This window comes from Lepidochelys kempii, chromosome 1 (genome assembly GCF_965140285.1).
Source record: "Lepidochelys kempii isolate rLepKem1 chromosome 1, rLepKem1.hap1, whole genome shotgun sequence".
Classification (NCBI taxonomy): domain Eukaryota; kingdom Metazoa; phylum Chordata; order Testudines; family Cheloniidae; genus Lepidochelys; species Lepidochelys kempii.
This window is the reverse complement of record NC_136380.1, coordinates 81628457-81645351: the sequence shown is the minus strand read 5'-3', so window position 1 is coordinate 81645351 and position 16895 is coordinate 81628457. Positions and strand designations below refer to the sequence as shown.

The 16895-nt window shown below is 42.5% G+C and overlaps 1 protein-coding gene across 14 annotated transcripts in view; it reads left to right on the top strand.

Moving 5' to 3' along the window:
* MYCBP2 (MYC binding protein 2) overlaps positions 1 to 16895 on the top strand; it is a 414963-nt gene that overhangs the window by 186176 nt on the left and 211892 nt on the right. For all 14 annotated transcript variants that reach the window (XM_073347171.2, XM_073347218.2, XM_073347180.2 and 11 more), the window contains 4 exons: positions 3025 to 3121; positions 8733 to 8925; positions 9872 to 10146; positions 11670 to 11891. In XM_073347171.2, coding sequence (XP_073203272.1) covers positions 3025 to 3121; positions 8733 to 8925; positions 9872 to 10146; positions 11670 to 11891 — 787 coding nt within the window. The remainder of the gene's footprint in view (positions 1 to 3024; positions 3122 to 8732; positions 8926 to 9871; positions 10147 to 11669; positions 11892 to 16895) is intronic.

Sequence of the window (16895 nt, the reverse complement as noted above, 5' to 3'; positions counted from 1 at the left end):
AACTTTTCAGCGAAGACATAGGAAATCCACCAATCAGCTGGTATTTCTTCCATCCAACTTTAGATCATGTCTGGTGCTGTCTTTCTGCACTTTTCACAGTTATTGCTGTCATATCAGTCAGACTTCAGTTACAGAATTAGCTTTGTCAAATCCTTTCAGAACCTACATTAAGTACTCAGGAGCCAATTCGTCAAATGTGTGGAATTTGTCTCAGAGCCATCATTTGTATGACAGCCATGGCATCTCTGATATACACTGGTTTCTTTGTTGCGTGCTCTTAGCTCATGGATTCTTTCAGCTTGAAAGCTTCTAGCTGATGCCAAAATTCAGCTCTGTCTATTCTTATCATTGTTCCATCAGCATGGAATCACGGGTCCTATTGGATGACTAAGAACAGTTTCCTTTGAAACATCATCTCTGCATCTTGCTAAAGACAGGGCTCTATGGGAAACAGTTTTTGGATTGATAGCTGCTGTGATTGTCCCCCCCGTTGGACTTAAATTTCGTCGTCTTGACCATGTCAGCAAATCAGCCCTTTAGACCCCAAAGCCATTGAACTTTAAATTTGCCATTTTCTTTTTTCTTGCTTTCCATTGTGATCGGGGTTAGACAACTGGATGGCTATACATTGCCAGCATGGTCAGGGAAGGAGGGGAATCCAAGGCCATTGTAAATAATTTTCGATGTAGAATCCTATAACTTTGATTCAGGTAAATAGTAGGGGCTAAAACACTTTTTTGTAGACTGGATGAGCCATGAAATACCACTTCTCAACAGCATTTCTTTGACTTTCCTTCCTGTCAAAACTTCAGAAGTTCTTATCCTGCTTTCCAGTCAACCATGGAAAATTGCTTTCTTATATATACACCTTTTTCTTTCTATGACTCCTTGTGTTTTCAGGAAGTCCGTGAAGGACTACCACATGCTGGTTCTAATTTGCCCATCTTGACCAAGAAGCCATTTTCCTGAGGCCCCTTCAGATAGATCTCCATCCCACAAGTGAAAATATCACTCTCCTTGGACATGCTTCACTGGGCTTTCTGGTACAAACCTGAAACTGAAAAGGAAGCACTAGGAAGTTGCATTTTTCCTCACCTGCGCAAGAAGTTTAATCTTCTCCAAATATTCTGAAAAACAGTGCTTTACAGCTTAAGGGAAGGGTCTTTAGGTCATTGAAATTAAAGGACAAGTCTTCACTTTGGGATTTGCTGGGAGACAGGGTCCTCTTGTGAGGCACACTCATATTTTCCATTTCTTAAAGACCATTTCTAATCTTAAATCCCATGTCAAGGCTTACCTTCCAACCTGGAATCTCACTTAAGTATAATAGCCTTGACAATCTTTTCCTTATTTTCTGCGGGATGAGTTTCCCTTTTCACTTCAGTGAAGATGTGGTCTTAACATGACTGTGCCTCAGTACAAAAAAGCTCTGTGTTCTTTATTTCACAGACTCTGAGAATTTCCTGTCTAGGAGGGTTCCCTTCCATAAATGCAATAATTTGGATGACCTGCTAGAAGTATAATTTAATATATAAGTAGATCAGAATCAAAGTTCTGCAAACCTGCCGCCTAATCCTCACTATTTCACCTTTGTGAGGGATTGCCATCTAGATGTCCAAGTCTGCAGCCTTGAAACACAAAGGCCTGCAGATGGTACTTCTTTCCTAAGTCATAATTTCTCTCTGTGTGTGTTCGTTTCCTGCCTTCCTTTTGTGTGACACTACTTTGGGCCTGCGTCTCAGTAGTCTTGAATCTGGATTATCAAATGCACTCTGCTGGAGAACGGGACAACATTATTCTACCTGTAATTTGGGTTTCATAGGAGCGTACCTGCTAATCCATCGTTCCCTCTATTTCTGCATCTTAATTCTGTTTCACCATAAAAGGATCCTGAATTAAGCAAATCTTTGGACGTTTCTCCTGAGGTCATGTGCCTTCTCCTGTATTTTTCTGTGTTCTCAGTGCCAGAAGGAAAACTTGCAATAATGAAAACAGAAAAACTCATTAGTAAAGTTCAGATTTTGTCACAGCTATTTTTAGTAAAAATGACAGACAGATCGTGAGCAATAAAAAATTCACGGAAGCCCATGACCTGTCTGTGATTTTTCCTAAAAACATCCATGACAAATGAGGATGGAGGAGGGTCCACTACCCACAGCTCTGGGGTCCCCCTGCTGCCTGGCGGCTAGGAGCTGCTGGGGGCCCGTTGCCAGAAGTGGCTGAGAGCTGTGGGGCTGTTTGCTGACTGTTCCATCCCCAGAGCAGAAAATGTCACTGAAATCTCTGGAAATCATGGACTCGATGACTTCTGCAGCCGCTGGTGTGGCTTCTGGGGCAGTCTCAGGCCACATACACCCCCAGCAGCAGGAGGAGTTTGGGTGGGGCTGGAGGTTGGGGCACGGGAGGGGGTGAGGGCTCTGGGTCGTGCTTACCTTGGGGGGGGGTCTCCCTGGAAGTGGTTCCCAGCCAATGGAAGCTGCGGAGCTGGCAGCTCATAGAGATAGGAGCTTAAGGAGGGACATGTCACTGCTTCTGAATTGAGTCCCCCTGGACTGCCCCTCCCCAGCACCTGCACCCCCCACCCGAAACACTTGCTGCACCCCATATCCCTGCCTCCGAGTACCTGCAGCACCTCCTGGGCCGCTGCCTCCAGCACCCACAGCACTCCCAAGATTTAGTCAGGGATATAGTACAAGTCATGGACAGGTCACAGGCCATGAATTTTTATTTACTGCCAGTGGCCTGTCCATGATTTTACTAAAAATACCTGTGACTAAAAGGTAGCCTTACTCATCAGTGTTTGTTTGAAGGACAGCCCTCCTTCCTAATAGTGCAGAATCCAAATTGGCAGATCTATTTCTCTGAGAAGAATTGTTTACTTCACTTCATTTCTAAAGTAACATTTCTAGGTAATCCCAGTAGGATATCCCTGTACTGCATTGTCACTAACCAGTATAATAAAACAAAACACGCTTAAAAACACAGTCAAGATTTATCATCTCATTTCTCAATTTTTGCTTTCAGGCTGCCAACAAGTGATGGCAGTGCATCAAAAGGAAAACAGCAAACCAGCGAGCCTGTTCATATTTTAAAGAGGTCATTTGCAAGAACTGTCTCAGTGGTGAGTACCAGTTACAGTCTTCATTTTCTATGTATTCATTTCTGATTGCAAAATTTAAAAAATTTCAAGGAAATTTTTTTAATTTTACTGTATTTTCCGCTACAACTTAATAAAAATTCACATACATTGAGAGGAAGCTAGATGTATTCATGTATTAAAGGCAGTTTTTTTCAGTTCTCCGTCAACATTCAAATGCAAACTCATGTCCGAGTAAACTTTGATTATCATTATGGTTGTCCAGAAAATATAACTGCATATTTATTGCAGTATGTTTTTACCTTTTAATGAGTAAGCTAGTTTGGAAAATTGCCTTCACCTTTGATGTGTAAATATTCATATGTATTGATAGTATCACAAATCGTTGTCTTTACCAGCTAATAAGTTGTTAATGATTCCACGCAGTTTTGAGGCACCTAGTACTGTCTATTGCAGGGGTGGCCAATCTGTGGCTGTGGAGCCACATGTGGCTCTTCGGAAGTTAATATGCTGCTCCTTGTATAGGCACCAACTCCAGGGCTGGAGCTACAGGCACCAACTTTCTAATGTGCCAGGCAGTGCTCTCTGCTCAACCCCTGGCTCTGCCACAGGCCCTGCCCCCACTCCACAATGCCGTGCCCTCGATCCTCCTCTCCCCCCCCTCTCTCCCAAGCCTCCTGCACACCACGAAACAGCTGATCGGGAGGTGCGGGGAGAGATGGGAGGAGGAGGCTCTGATTTGCAGGGCTACTGGTGGGTGGGGAAAGCTGGTAGCGGGTGGGGGAAGCTGCTGAGGGGCACACATATCACGTACACATACCCCATACACTGTGCTGACAGCTTGTGCCACATGCTCTCAAAGAAACTGCGGAACCATCTGATCAACATCCTCTACAGCAAACAGGGAGGGATTAAGAATGAGCTCTCAAAACTGGATACTCCCATAAAAAAAACAACCTTCCACATAAACTTCCTCATGGCTGGACTTTACAAAAACTAGACAAGCCATTTACAACACACACTTTGCTTCTCTACAAAAGAAAAAGGACACTAAACTACTACATTCTACAAGAGGCCACAACAGTGGTTCCCTTAACCCACCCAGCAATATTGTTAATCTATCCAACCATACTACTCTTACCCAGCAGAAGAATCTATCCTATCTTGGGGCCTCTCCTTCTGCCCCTCCACCCCCACGAACATGATACAGTTCTGTGGTGACCTAGAATCCTATTTTTGACATCTCCGACTCAAGGAGTATTTCCAACACACCTCTGAACAACATACTAATCCACAGAGACCTTCCTTCCAAGACTACAAAAAGAAGGATTCTGGGTGGACTGCTCCTGAAGGTCGAAACAACAGACTGGACTGCTACATAGAGTGCTTCTGCCGACGTGCACGGGCTGAAATTGTGGAAAAGCAGCATCACTTGCCCCATAACCTCAGCCATGCAGAACACAATGCCATCCACAGCCTCAGAAACAACTCTGACATCATAATCAAAAAGGCTGACAAAGGAGGTGCTGTCGTCATCGTGAATAGGTCGGAATATGAACAAGAGGCTGCTAGGCAGCTCTCCAGCACCACTTTCTACAAGCCATTACCCTCTGATCCCACTGAGGGTTACCAAAAGAAACTACAGCATTTGCTCAAGAAACTCCCTGAAAAAGCACAAGAACAAATCCTCACAGACATACCCCTGGAACCCCGACCTGGGGTATTCTATCTGCTACCCAAGATCCATAAACCTGGAAATCCTGGACGCCCCATCATCGCAGGCATTGGCACCCTGACAGCAGGCTTGTCTGGCTTTGTAGACTCCCTCCTCAGGCTTTATGCTACCAGCACTCCTAGCTATCTTTGGGACACCACTGACTTCCTGAGGAAACTACAATCCATCAGAGATCTTCCTGAAAACACCATCCTGGCCACTATAGATGTAGAAGCCCTCTACACCAACATTCCACACAAAGATGGACTACAAGCCGTCAGGAACACTATCCCCAATAATATCACGGCAACCCTGGTAGCTGAACTTTGTGACTTTGTCCTCACCCATAACTATTTTACATTTGGGGACAGTGTATACCTTCAAATCAGCGGCACTGCTATGGGTACCCGCATGGCCCCACAGTATGCCAACATTTTTATGGCTGACTTAGAACAACGCTTCCTCAGCTCTCGTCCCCGAATGCCCCTACTCTACTTGCGCTACACTGATGACATCTTCATCATCTGGACCCATGGAAAAGAAGCCTTTGAGGAATTCCACCATGATTTCAACAATTTCCATCCCACCAACAACCTCAGCCTGGTCCAGTCCACACAAGAGATCCACTCCCTGGACACTACAGTGCTAATAAAAGATGGTCACATAAACACCACCCTATACCGGAAACCTACTGACCGCTATTCCTACCTACATGCCTCCAGCTTTCATCCAGACCACACCACATGATCCATTGTCTACAGCCAAGCTCTACGATACAACCGCATTTGCTCCAACACCTACAAGATCTCTATCAAACATTCTTGCAACTACAATACCCACCTGCGGAAGTGAAGAAACAGATTGACAGAGCCAGAAGAGGACCCAGAAGTCACCTACTACAGGTCAGGCCCAACAAAGAAAATAACAGAACGCCATTAGCCATCACCTTCAGCCCCCAACTAAAACCTCTCCAACTCATCCTCAAGGATCTACAACCTATCCTGAAGGAGGACCCATCATTCACAGATCTTGGGAGACAGGCCAGTCCTTACTTACAGACAGGCCCCCAACCTGAAGCAAATAGCAGCAACCATACAACAGAACCACTAACCCAGGAACCTATCCTTGCAACAAAGCCCATTGCCAACTGTGTCCACATATCTATTCAGGGGACACCATCATAGGGCCTAATCACATCAGCCACACCATTGGAGGCTCGTTCACCTGCACATCTACCAATGTGATATATGCCATCATGTGCCAGCAATGCCTCTCTGCCATGTACATTGGTCAAAGTGGACAGTCTCTACGTAAAAGAATAAATGGACATAAATCAGACGTCAAGAATTATAACATTCAAAAACCAATCGGAGAACACTTCAATCTCTTTGGTCACTCGATTACACACCTAAAAGTGGCAATTCTTCAACAAAAAGACTTCAGAAACAGACTCCCAGGAGAGACTGCTGAATTGGAATTAATTTGCAAACTGGATACAGTTAACTTAGGCTTGAATAAAGACTGGGAGTGGATGTGTCATTACACAAAGTAAAACTTTTTCTCCATGTTTATTTCTCTTCCTCCCCCCCCCGCCCCCCGACGTTCTTGTCAACTGCTGTAAATGGCCCACCTTGATTATCACTACAAAAGGTTTTTTCCCCCAATCTCTTGCTGGTAATAGCTCACCTTAAGTGATCTCACATGTTACAGTGTGTATGGTAAAGCCCATTGTTTCATGTTCTCTATGTATATAAATCTCCCCACTGTATTTTCCACTGAATGCATCCGATGAAGTGAGCTGTAGCTCACTAAAGCTTATGCTCAAATAAATTTGTTAGTCTCTAAGGTGCCACAAGTACTCCTTTTCTTCTTTTGACATATTACTATGGCTGTTCGACAATGTAAATCAGTAAATTCTGGCTCCTTCTCAGGCTCAAGTTGGCCACCCCGATCTATTGTCTTGTGCTCCCTTCAGAATATTACTGATTCCTAAGTAGTTACTGTTGAGATTAGTTTTTCTCCTGAATAAATTAAATTACTTCGCACTTCCAGAGTGCATGCTGTTTGTGGATCTCCAAGCACTTACTTAAGCCTCATTACACTCTGTGAGGTGAGGAATATACATAGGGCACTGAAATGCAGCTAACTCTGGAGTGGAAGACCCCATCTGTTGAACACTGCATATCAGCCCAGCGCTAAGACAGAATAAAGAACTGACATTCTATGGAGACCCTTACATAAACAGATAGTGAGTTGGATCATGGACATCCTTGTCTTACAAAGAGTGCCATGGGATCTTTATTGGTTGTAAATGGTGATTAATTTAGTTTTTAATTTTATCACATGACTTTACGTCTTGTCTTGTACAGCACCAACCATACGGTCAGCACTTGGCAACTAATAATTTTCTGAAGGTTCTGCCTCCAGGAGTATATTTCCACATCTTAATTTTCTTCACTGGTACAGCATGTCTGGCTCCTTTAAGGGGAGATGAGCCCAGCTCCATCTGTGCCATGACCAACTCTCCTCCCTAGATGGGGAGAATGAGGAGGTCAGGTAACCCAGATCAGTCCTGGGGTAGATAAGGAGGGAGCCTAAAGAGAGAAGAGACTGTAGGTTGGTGTTGGAAGATGCCTGCAAACACTGCAGAGAGGAAGAAGGCTCCTGCAGGGCCCTGATTCAGCAGAGGGAAGTCACCAATGGGGAAGAAGGCATTGGAAAAGGCAGAGAAAGCTAATATCCAGGCAAGAAGTACTGGGAGAGCAGTAAGCCAGACCATCAGGAGAAGGGGCTGTGCCCAGGTTGGAACTGGAGCAGAAGAGTGTTTGAATGCTTGAAGGAAGGCGGGCAGACCTCAAGGAGGAGTGGCTGTGCCCAGTGTGAGACTGAGGCTGAAGAGACTTTATTTTGAGTTTATTTTATGCTAATAAACCAGACCTCAAGAAGGGGAATTTTTATTGGGCAGAAGTCTTTATGGAATTATTGAGAAGCCTGAGTGAAGAGGAAAATGAGGCAGGGCACTAGGGAGGCAGCCCACCCTGTTACATTCACCAGCTTTTTTTTAATGTCCTTTTTTATGTGGCCATCTGTGTTTGAAACTCCTTTAATTACCCAGTCTGTTATCTGCTGTCGTCCTTTAAGTTTCTCCTTAAAACTTTCCATGTGGCCAGAAAACCCTTATTGCCTTCTTTTAATAATAGCATTAAAACAAACTAACAATTACTCTCCACCAAACCTATGTTTTGTCATCCCTTCTCATATCATGTCATGTCTTAACCTGAATTGTAAACTATTTGGGATGGGGACATCCTTTCTCTTTTCTGTTTAGGGCACTTAATAAATAACCAACACTTTTTTTCTCCAGAACTCTTAAGTGTTCCTAGGCAGTGTCGCATCCAAGTACTGACATAGTATTAAACCTGGTTAGCTTGTAAGCTCTGACATTGACAGCAGCAGGCATGTAGTTATAGATTCTTTTTCATTAAGGCAAGGATGCACTCAGTTGAAAATAAGTATATTTTGAAAATTGTCCATGGTTCTTATTCAACAACTAAAAACAATTTTTGAAAGCTTATTTTAATTCATTATACATTAATTAGGGCTATCAGCTATGTTGATCACCTGAATATTTTATATATGATAGAGAGGCTTATCTTCAGTTTTCAGTTTCCCCTCACAAGGTATTGTTGTATACAATGCAGGCTGCTGGGGTGTATCTGTGTTATAATAGTGAAGTAGATCCTGCATTTCTTTCTTTTCTCATACTCAAATTAAAAGCACTCTTTAATGTGGTTAGTAAGGTTTTGTGTGTGTGTATTGACGTAAGAGTTTTTTTATATTACAGATGGAGATAGGTGCCATTAGTTTATAATCTTCCTTAGAAATTTGAACTTGACTTTTTTTTTTCCTTTCCTGAAATAGGAATGCTTTGAGTCATTGCTGAGCATTCTTCATTGGAGTTGGACAACCTTAGTGCTAGGAGTTGAGGAGCTTCGGGGATTGAAAGGATTCCAGTATACAGCTACCCTTCTTGATCTAGAGCGGTTGCGTTTTGTGGGCAGTTGTTGTCTTAGGTTGCTGAGGGTCTACACGTGTGAGATATACCCCATGTCAGGTAATATTGTTTGGTCTGATGCATGTGAATCATATTTATCAGCAGACAGGTAACGTACAATATGGAGATAACTTGAGTAATAAACTAAATTTTCAAATAATTGATTTTTAGCAGCTGTAGCACAGTTTGAAATATTTTTATTGGAGCAATTTAAGAGAGTAGGGGTTGATACATTCAGAAATAGGAAACTTTTGCACTATCAATTATGTGCCTAATGGAACATATAACTGCACGTGTTGGATTAACCTCCTAATTATATCGAAATATATTTTCATGCTTAAGTGCATAATTATGTCTTCAGGACTACTCTGTGGTTTGTTAACCAGTTTCTGTGCATAGTATTTGCTTTGCTAGTAAACGTAATCCATTAAAATTTGAAAGCAAATGTGTTTGCTGTTTTCACACTTGCAAGCTAAGTGCATCTTTATTAAAATTCAGTAGCGTCTGTAAAAAAAAAAAAAAAAAAAAAAGGAGTACTTGTGGCACCTTAGAGACTAACAAATTTATTTGAGCTTAAGCTTTCGTGAACTATAACTCACTTCGCTATAGTTCACAAAAGCTTATGCTCAAATAAATTTGTTAGTCTCTAAGGTGCCACAAGTACTCCTTTTCTTTTTGTGGATATAGACTAACACGGCTGCTACTCTGAAAAGTAGCATCTGTATATCTTTGTTTTGTTTCATTAGGATCTAGGACTGAAAAGATTCAAGTTCTTACGTATATTTAACGTTGCTTAATTTTGATTTGTCTTGCTTTGTGTTGGTATATACAATTACAAAACTGCTTTTAAATTTTCTCTTGTTAAAAATGTGTAAGTACTATTTTTAACTTTCTGTGTAACTTTTGTGTATAGCTACTGACTATAATTTACATTTTAATAGACAAGAATATACACTGATATTTTGTTAATTGTAAATTTAATGTACTGCTTCTTGTCACCTTCTAGCTACTGCTAAGGCTGTTGTAGAGGAAACTAGCAAGTTAGCAGACTGCATTGGGAAAACAAGAACCTTGCTAAGAAAAATTCTATCTGAAGGTGTTGATCACTGTATGGTAAAGCTGGACAATGACCCCCAAGGATATCTCAGTCAGCCCCTGAGTCTTCTAGAAGCTGTTCTTCAAGAATGTCATAACACTTTCACAGCCTGCTTTCACTCTTTCTGTCCAACACCAGCTCTACAATGGGCTTGCCTCTGTGACTTGCTGAATTGTTTAGATCAGGTATATGCTAAATAACATCACTGAACAGTAGTTCTTACAATGCTGTGCTGTGCTCTAAAGGGACACAAAAATAAGATTCCTATTCTACTTTTTTTCACTTTTTTTATCTAGATTAATTTTTATCCTGCTTTTACAATTCGAGTTGTGCTATTCACTTCTATAAATATACTATAAATCCTATACCTGCTGTTTTATGATCTAAGGTACAATATTCTGGGGGGTTTATTTTATGAATTGACAATGACATTCTAAGTATAGTCTCAGATAGAAGGTGTAATAGAAAAGGAGGAAGACAAACAAATTCTTAAGGCTTTTATAGATAACCTTTTGGACACGCTATTTTGTAAAATGATGTAGGATGCACTTATTTACTGGATAATTTTTTATTTGGTATTTGTGTTTGTGGGATTTGCCTTTGGATGGAAATATTTAGTTGAAAATGCACAAAACATTTTAATTAAATTAAAATACTTTAAATGTGCTGGATACATAAGAAAAAAATAAGCATCAGCTTTACTTTTAAAACTTTAAGAAACAAAGGAAGTATTAACTGTAGTTAGTGAATTGGCAGATTGTTTCTGGTCACCACAGGCTGGATTTTCAGAGGTATTTAGATTCCTAAAGATGCAGATAGGCACCTAGTGGGATTTTCAGAAGTGTCTATGCAGGTTAGGTGCCTAGCTCCCATTTATTTCAATGGGAGTTCATTAGGTGACTAACTCTCGTTGAAATAAATGGGAGTGTCACAGTCACAATAGGTCCCTATTGAAGCTGTGACCTAATGTGGTGCAACACGTGAATAGCTGTAAATGAAACTGATTCTTTGAAGCCTACTAAGGCCAACTTTTATTGTTAAAATCATTCATATGCTTAAGTTTATTGCTCAGCTGAGGACATAATTTTCAAGTTTAAAAGTTGTAATTTGATAATGTCATAAATTTGGGGAAGTAAAACAACATTTGAGAGAAATAATGTGTTAATAAACTTAAGCTAAAAACCGTTTGAGAGCCAAACAGTGAATGTAAAATATACAAGAGAATTGACATTTTTATGCTTTGCTACTTACAGCAAACATTTTAAAAACAGCTTTAATAACTAAAGTGCCACTGGAAAAAGCCTTTCACTGTGATGTAGAAGCTTCTTGCACAAAAATTATTAGTTTTAGTGGCACAGTAACCTGAATGTTACTAGGAGAGAGGAAACTACTGTGAGAATAGAAGAATGGTCCCTTGTTTAAAGAACTAGACTATAATTCAAGAGGTCTGGGTTCAGTTCTGCCTGAAATATAGCCTGTGTGACCTTGGGCAAGTTACTTAGGAACCAAGGAGCAGAGAGACTATCTGTAAAATGGGGTTAATAGTACTTCCCTACTTCACAGAGACATTGTGAGGTTCTCAGGTACTATGGTGATGGAGGCCATTTAGGTATGTAAGGTGGAATGTGCACAAAATAGTAGTATGAATTTGAAAACCTATAATTCACTTACTGTTTGATATTTTCTTTCTTTTTTTTTTTTTGTAAAGGACATCCAGGAAGCAAATTTCAAAACATCAAGTAGCCGGCTTCTTGCAGCTGTAATGTCAGCCCTGTGTCACACTTCTGTAAAGCTGACCTCTATCTTTCCTATTACTTATGATGGAGAGGTGTTGCTGCGATCCATGGTCAAACAAGTCAGCACCGAGAATGACTCTGCACTGGCCCACCGTTTCCCTCTCTTGGTAGCCCATATGGAAAAACTTAGTCAGGTTAGGAAATTTTCTGAAATCTATCTATTTATTTAATTTTTTTGTGACAGCAAACCATTAGAATGGAAAGGTAATTTGAGTCCGGTTTATAAGATTGTAGCTGAGGTTGCCTACATGTTTCCATTCTAAGTGGCCTATTTCAGATGCTTACAACTTTGTCAAAGATTCATCTTTTAGGCTGAAACTTCCCATATTTGTTCTCAACTAGAGAGAAAATTAATTTTTGGAAAGTTTAATCAAAAGTAGCTTAGTCATTTGAGTACATTTTGGGAAAATACCCTTTTGTTACTGTTAGTTTTATTACATATTTTTCATTAATAATCTGTTTTTTATTGACTTAGCACATGTGACCACATAAGCTGAGTAAGGCTTTTTTTAATGTGTGTCCATGATCAGTGAGACTGATGGGCTTTAATGAATGATCTCATACTACTTTTGGATCATAAATAAGGCAGGAGTAAGCAGTGATTGAGGCTGGTCCTGGGAGATCCCAGCTTCATTCAGAGATGGGAAGGTCTGCAGTGAATGAGTCAGGAGACCACACATGAGCAAGGATTTAAAAAAAAACAAAACCCACAAGCCACACAGCCTCCACATTGAATGAAGCAGGGTCCTGCAGCAATAATAGTATATGTTCAAAACCAGTACTGTACTTTAATGAATCAACATGACAGATGCTAGATGTTTTGAAGGATTGTTCATGAAGACATGGACTTGGCCCGGGCCCAGAATCTTGTATAAGAAGCTTTTCTTATGGGTGATAGGATTAAGAGAGCTGTTGTCTCAGCTCTTAGTTGGAAGCCTGAAGATCTGCTTCGCTGCGGTAGTCTGGGTTCCACCAAAAGTTCAAGAAGAAACCTGAAGAACTTCCCTGCTCTGGGGAGAACTGCTTTGGGGAACAGCAGAAATCTCTCCACTAAAGGCAGAGTAGATGTTTACTTGAGTGGGGCCTGGCTGTATTTCACTTTCCTCACCACTATTTGTGGTGGTGATTATGTGTTTTTCTACATTAATGATTGGCTTTCAAGGTGTCCAGTACGTCCCTACACAGACAAATCAGCTCACTAGCAGCAGAAATGAAAGGATTCTAGGCCCCCTGTCCACAAGCACCTAAGAAGGGTTTTTGAAGGGTTCCAGAACATCTAGACCAGAGGTGGGAAAACTATGGCCCACGGGACCATCCTACCTGGCCCTTGAGCTCCTGGCTAGGGACGCTAGCCACTGGCCCCTCCCCTGCTGTTCCCCCTCCCCTGGAATGATGACGCCGTGTGGGCAGCGAGTCTGTCTCCATCCAGGCAGTGGGGCTGCGAGCTCCTGCTGCTCTGAGCGGCATGGTAAGGGGTGGCAGCAAAGGGCATTGGGTAGGGGATCCTGGGGGGCAGTCGGGGAGAGGGAGCAGGGGGTTTGGATAGGGGATGGGGTCTTGGGGGGCGTGTCAGGGGGTGGGGGTGTGGATAGGGGTCAGGGCAGTCAGGGAGCGGGGGTGGGAGGTTCTGAGGGGGCACTCAGGGTGGGAAGTGTGGGGGGGGTGGCTAGGGGGTGGGGACCAGGCTGTTTGCGGGGCACAGCCTTCCCTACCCGGCCCTCCATACAGTTTCGCATCCCGATGTGGCTCTTGGGCCAAAAAGTTTGCCTACCCTTAATCTAGACAGTCAGCTACTTGCTGTAGCTTGCCAAACCACCTTACTGGGGGGAGTTTGGGGCCTTTTACCATGCCGGTTAGTGGTCCTTAGCTACCTAGAACACATGGATCTTGAATATTATGGTTTATCTGCAAGATGAAATTTTTTAAAAAGCCCAACCTCTGTAGATTGCCCCTGGCCTCTAGGTACACTCTTGGGTATGGCCTTATCAAGAAGGGACACAGTAGGAAGTAAATTCCTTCTGGCAAAGAGAGCCATTTATTCCATTTTCTTCCTGATTATCGAAGGCACGCAGACTCCAGCCCATTCTGGTGCTATGGACTTGAATCAGTATTTGGTCAAGGAAAAATTCAAGATGGTCACATCTTCTCTTTCCTGCCCTGGATGCTATTGTTGCTTACCTATAGGGATAATTCCGTATCACCACAGTATCTTAGATTAATTGTAGGAGGAACATCATGACTACTTGGGGATCGATCCTGCTTTGAGCAGGGGGTTGGACTAGATGACCTCCTGAGGTCCCTTCCAACCCTGAGATTCTACGATTCTATGATATTTTCAGGGCTTTGAAGCTGGCATCAGTCCCAGTTTTCACAAAATGCTGGGTGGTGGTTGTGGCTTTCTTGCACGGTTTGGGAGTTCACATGTTCCCCTAAATGGATGATTAGCTCACCCATGACACCACTCTGGAGATATCAGATTAATCTAATTTACCACTTACATTTAGCAAGTCTGGGGTGGTTTGTGTTGAGTAGGTTCAGTGTTTGAGCATGGGTCAGGTGTAGTAAAGAGGCGCTATCTACACTTCATTATCTCTTCTGTGCTATGTCTGAGCTACACCTAAGTTTGTCTTAGTGAAGAGAAGATGTTAGCCATTGTCCTGCAGTACTCATACGCTCAGTTTCCTGAGTGTTCTGTAACATCTGGGTAGAGTGCTAGTATATGGTGTTGATGTTTTGGGCTGTCAAGTCCACCTTGACACCAGCGCAGTCCATAGCGTTTGTAGAAGCGAGTCTAGACTCGATCGCAGCCAAAAGTGTATCTTCAGTAGGACAGGTTCCAGGCCACAGAAGAGCTTGCTGCACAACTTGGTCTAAGCCCACAGATGCAAGTTTGTACCTGTTTCATGCCCCTTTGTCATGTGGCATCCTGCATTTGTGTAATCCCATTTGTGAGACGTGGTTACCTACATGACTAGCTTCATACAGTTCACTCACCAAACAGGCAGTATAAACAAGTTAGTCTCCCTCTCACACAAGAGGAGGGAGACTCCCTCCCAACAGCTCCCTGTGAAGAGTGAAGACTCCCTGTGAAGACTCCCTGTGAAGAGAATAGGAGCTTGGTTTTCGGATGGGCACTTAGCCTAGAAAAAGCTTGTTCAGAGGCAGCTGGTGCTATTCTCAACAGTTGAAAAAAGTCCATGAGAAAATGCTAAACATCCAAGTGGTAACAGTTTTCCATCTGGGCCAATAATTGTCACATAATTCCAGGAGAAATCGACATCCATACTGTCCTGGACAGCTTCTTCTCCATGAAGATCTCAGGTCTTTCACTTAGCTCAGTAGGCGTCCACTTGGGAACTATTAGTGCCTGCCATCCTCTAATCGATGGCTGCTATATTTTTGTCCATCGTGTAACAATTCATTTTTTGAAAGACTTAAGTGAGAACTTTCTCAACTGTAAGCAAATCTCCTCCATCTTGGGACTTCAATCTGGTCCTCTCAGCACTAACAAGGCCTCCTTTTGAATCATTGGTGTCTGGCTTCCTATATCATTTCTCCATTAAAGCCATCAACTCCATTGGATGGATGAAGTGGGAGACTTTGTGGCAAACCCACAAGACAGTCTTTCACAAAGTTAAGATTGTGTTGAGACTGCATCCTAAGTTTGTTCCTAAAGTGATTTCAGACTTTCATCTCCATCAGCCCATCACCTAACTTTTTTCTGAAACTTCACACCTCTAACAAATACAAACGTCAGCATTTTCTGGATGTTCATAGTGCAGTGGTATTCTATCAGCAAAGAATAAAAACCATTTAGAAAATTGCCTAGGCTGTTCATATCATTTGCAGAATGAATGGCAGGGAAGCCATATTGTCTGAAAAGACTTCCCAAGTGGATCTGAGGGTGCATCCTACTGTGTTATGAACTAACACTGCTCCACTACAAGATTTGAAAGTCAACTTTACCAGGGCTCAGACAGCTTCAATAGCTTTTGAGAGATGTCCCTATGTAATTGTAAGTCAATGCATACCTTCTCTAGATATTAGGCCTTAGTACCAGCCTTGAAAGCTGACACTTCTTGGGTACTGCTGTGCTCCCATCTGCAGTGTCCCAGTCTTCCTCACACCCACCACCAGAATAGACACTGCTCATCAATCACACAGAATGGAATACACAAAGAAGAAATGGGGAGGTTACATACCTGTTCTGTGGCTGGAGTTCTTTGAGATAGGTGGTCCTTATCTGCATTCTACTATCCATCCTCCTCCCTCTGCTGCAGACTTAATTCTTGATTCATGCTAGAGAAGGAACTGGAGAGGGTGATTCGTCTGTACAGTGGCACCACAGCAGTTCTCCCATGTTCCTTTTCTCCTTGGCCATTCTGGTGTGCTTTGCATGCATAAGCTGCGGATGAACAGGTGCAGACTCATGTACAGGATACATTTTATTGTCCCATGTTGTGTTTATTGCTTGAATCATGAACCGGACAACCCCAGAATTGTCCATTGACTGCGTAGGCTGCAGGACGTGGTAGAATGGAGCGGGTACTCAGCACGTGGAGCTAGAGCTTGTAGCTTGATAGTGAGCAACCTCTAAAAAAGCTCCTGGTGCTGGACCCTGTCCTCCTTCCTCAATCTCTGACCGTGTTGCAGGAACTACACCATCAGTTTCTCCTCCTGCTAGCTAGGTTGCCTTCCTCTGTCTATAGCCTCCTCTTCTCTCTTGTAATCAAGCTGTTCATCAGCCCTGGCCAAAATTCGTGCATCATTTCATTCCTGACTCTTCTTGCATATTAGTTGAGAATGTGCTTCCCCCAGTTCCTGGTTCCTTGTGTCTGTCCAGCAAAGGTGAAAGGATCTGATAAGGAAAATAAGAGCACATTGTCTGATCTGGGTGTGGGGTGGGGAAAAGACTATTGCCCTTTTTCAGAGGCTGCAGTACTTCAAGGTCACAGGATATGATATTTTTATATAAATTGGTTTTATTTTATTCGTCACTCACTGGCCGGTTTAGAAGCTCCTGCAAGCCATGCTTTAAGCCAAGAGACATGATAAATTGACATACCAAAATCAATTAAAATAATAAACAAGTCTCCATATTTTTTCCCATTGATACTGAGGTTTCCTACGAAGAGGAC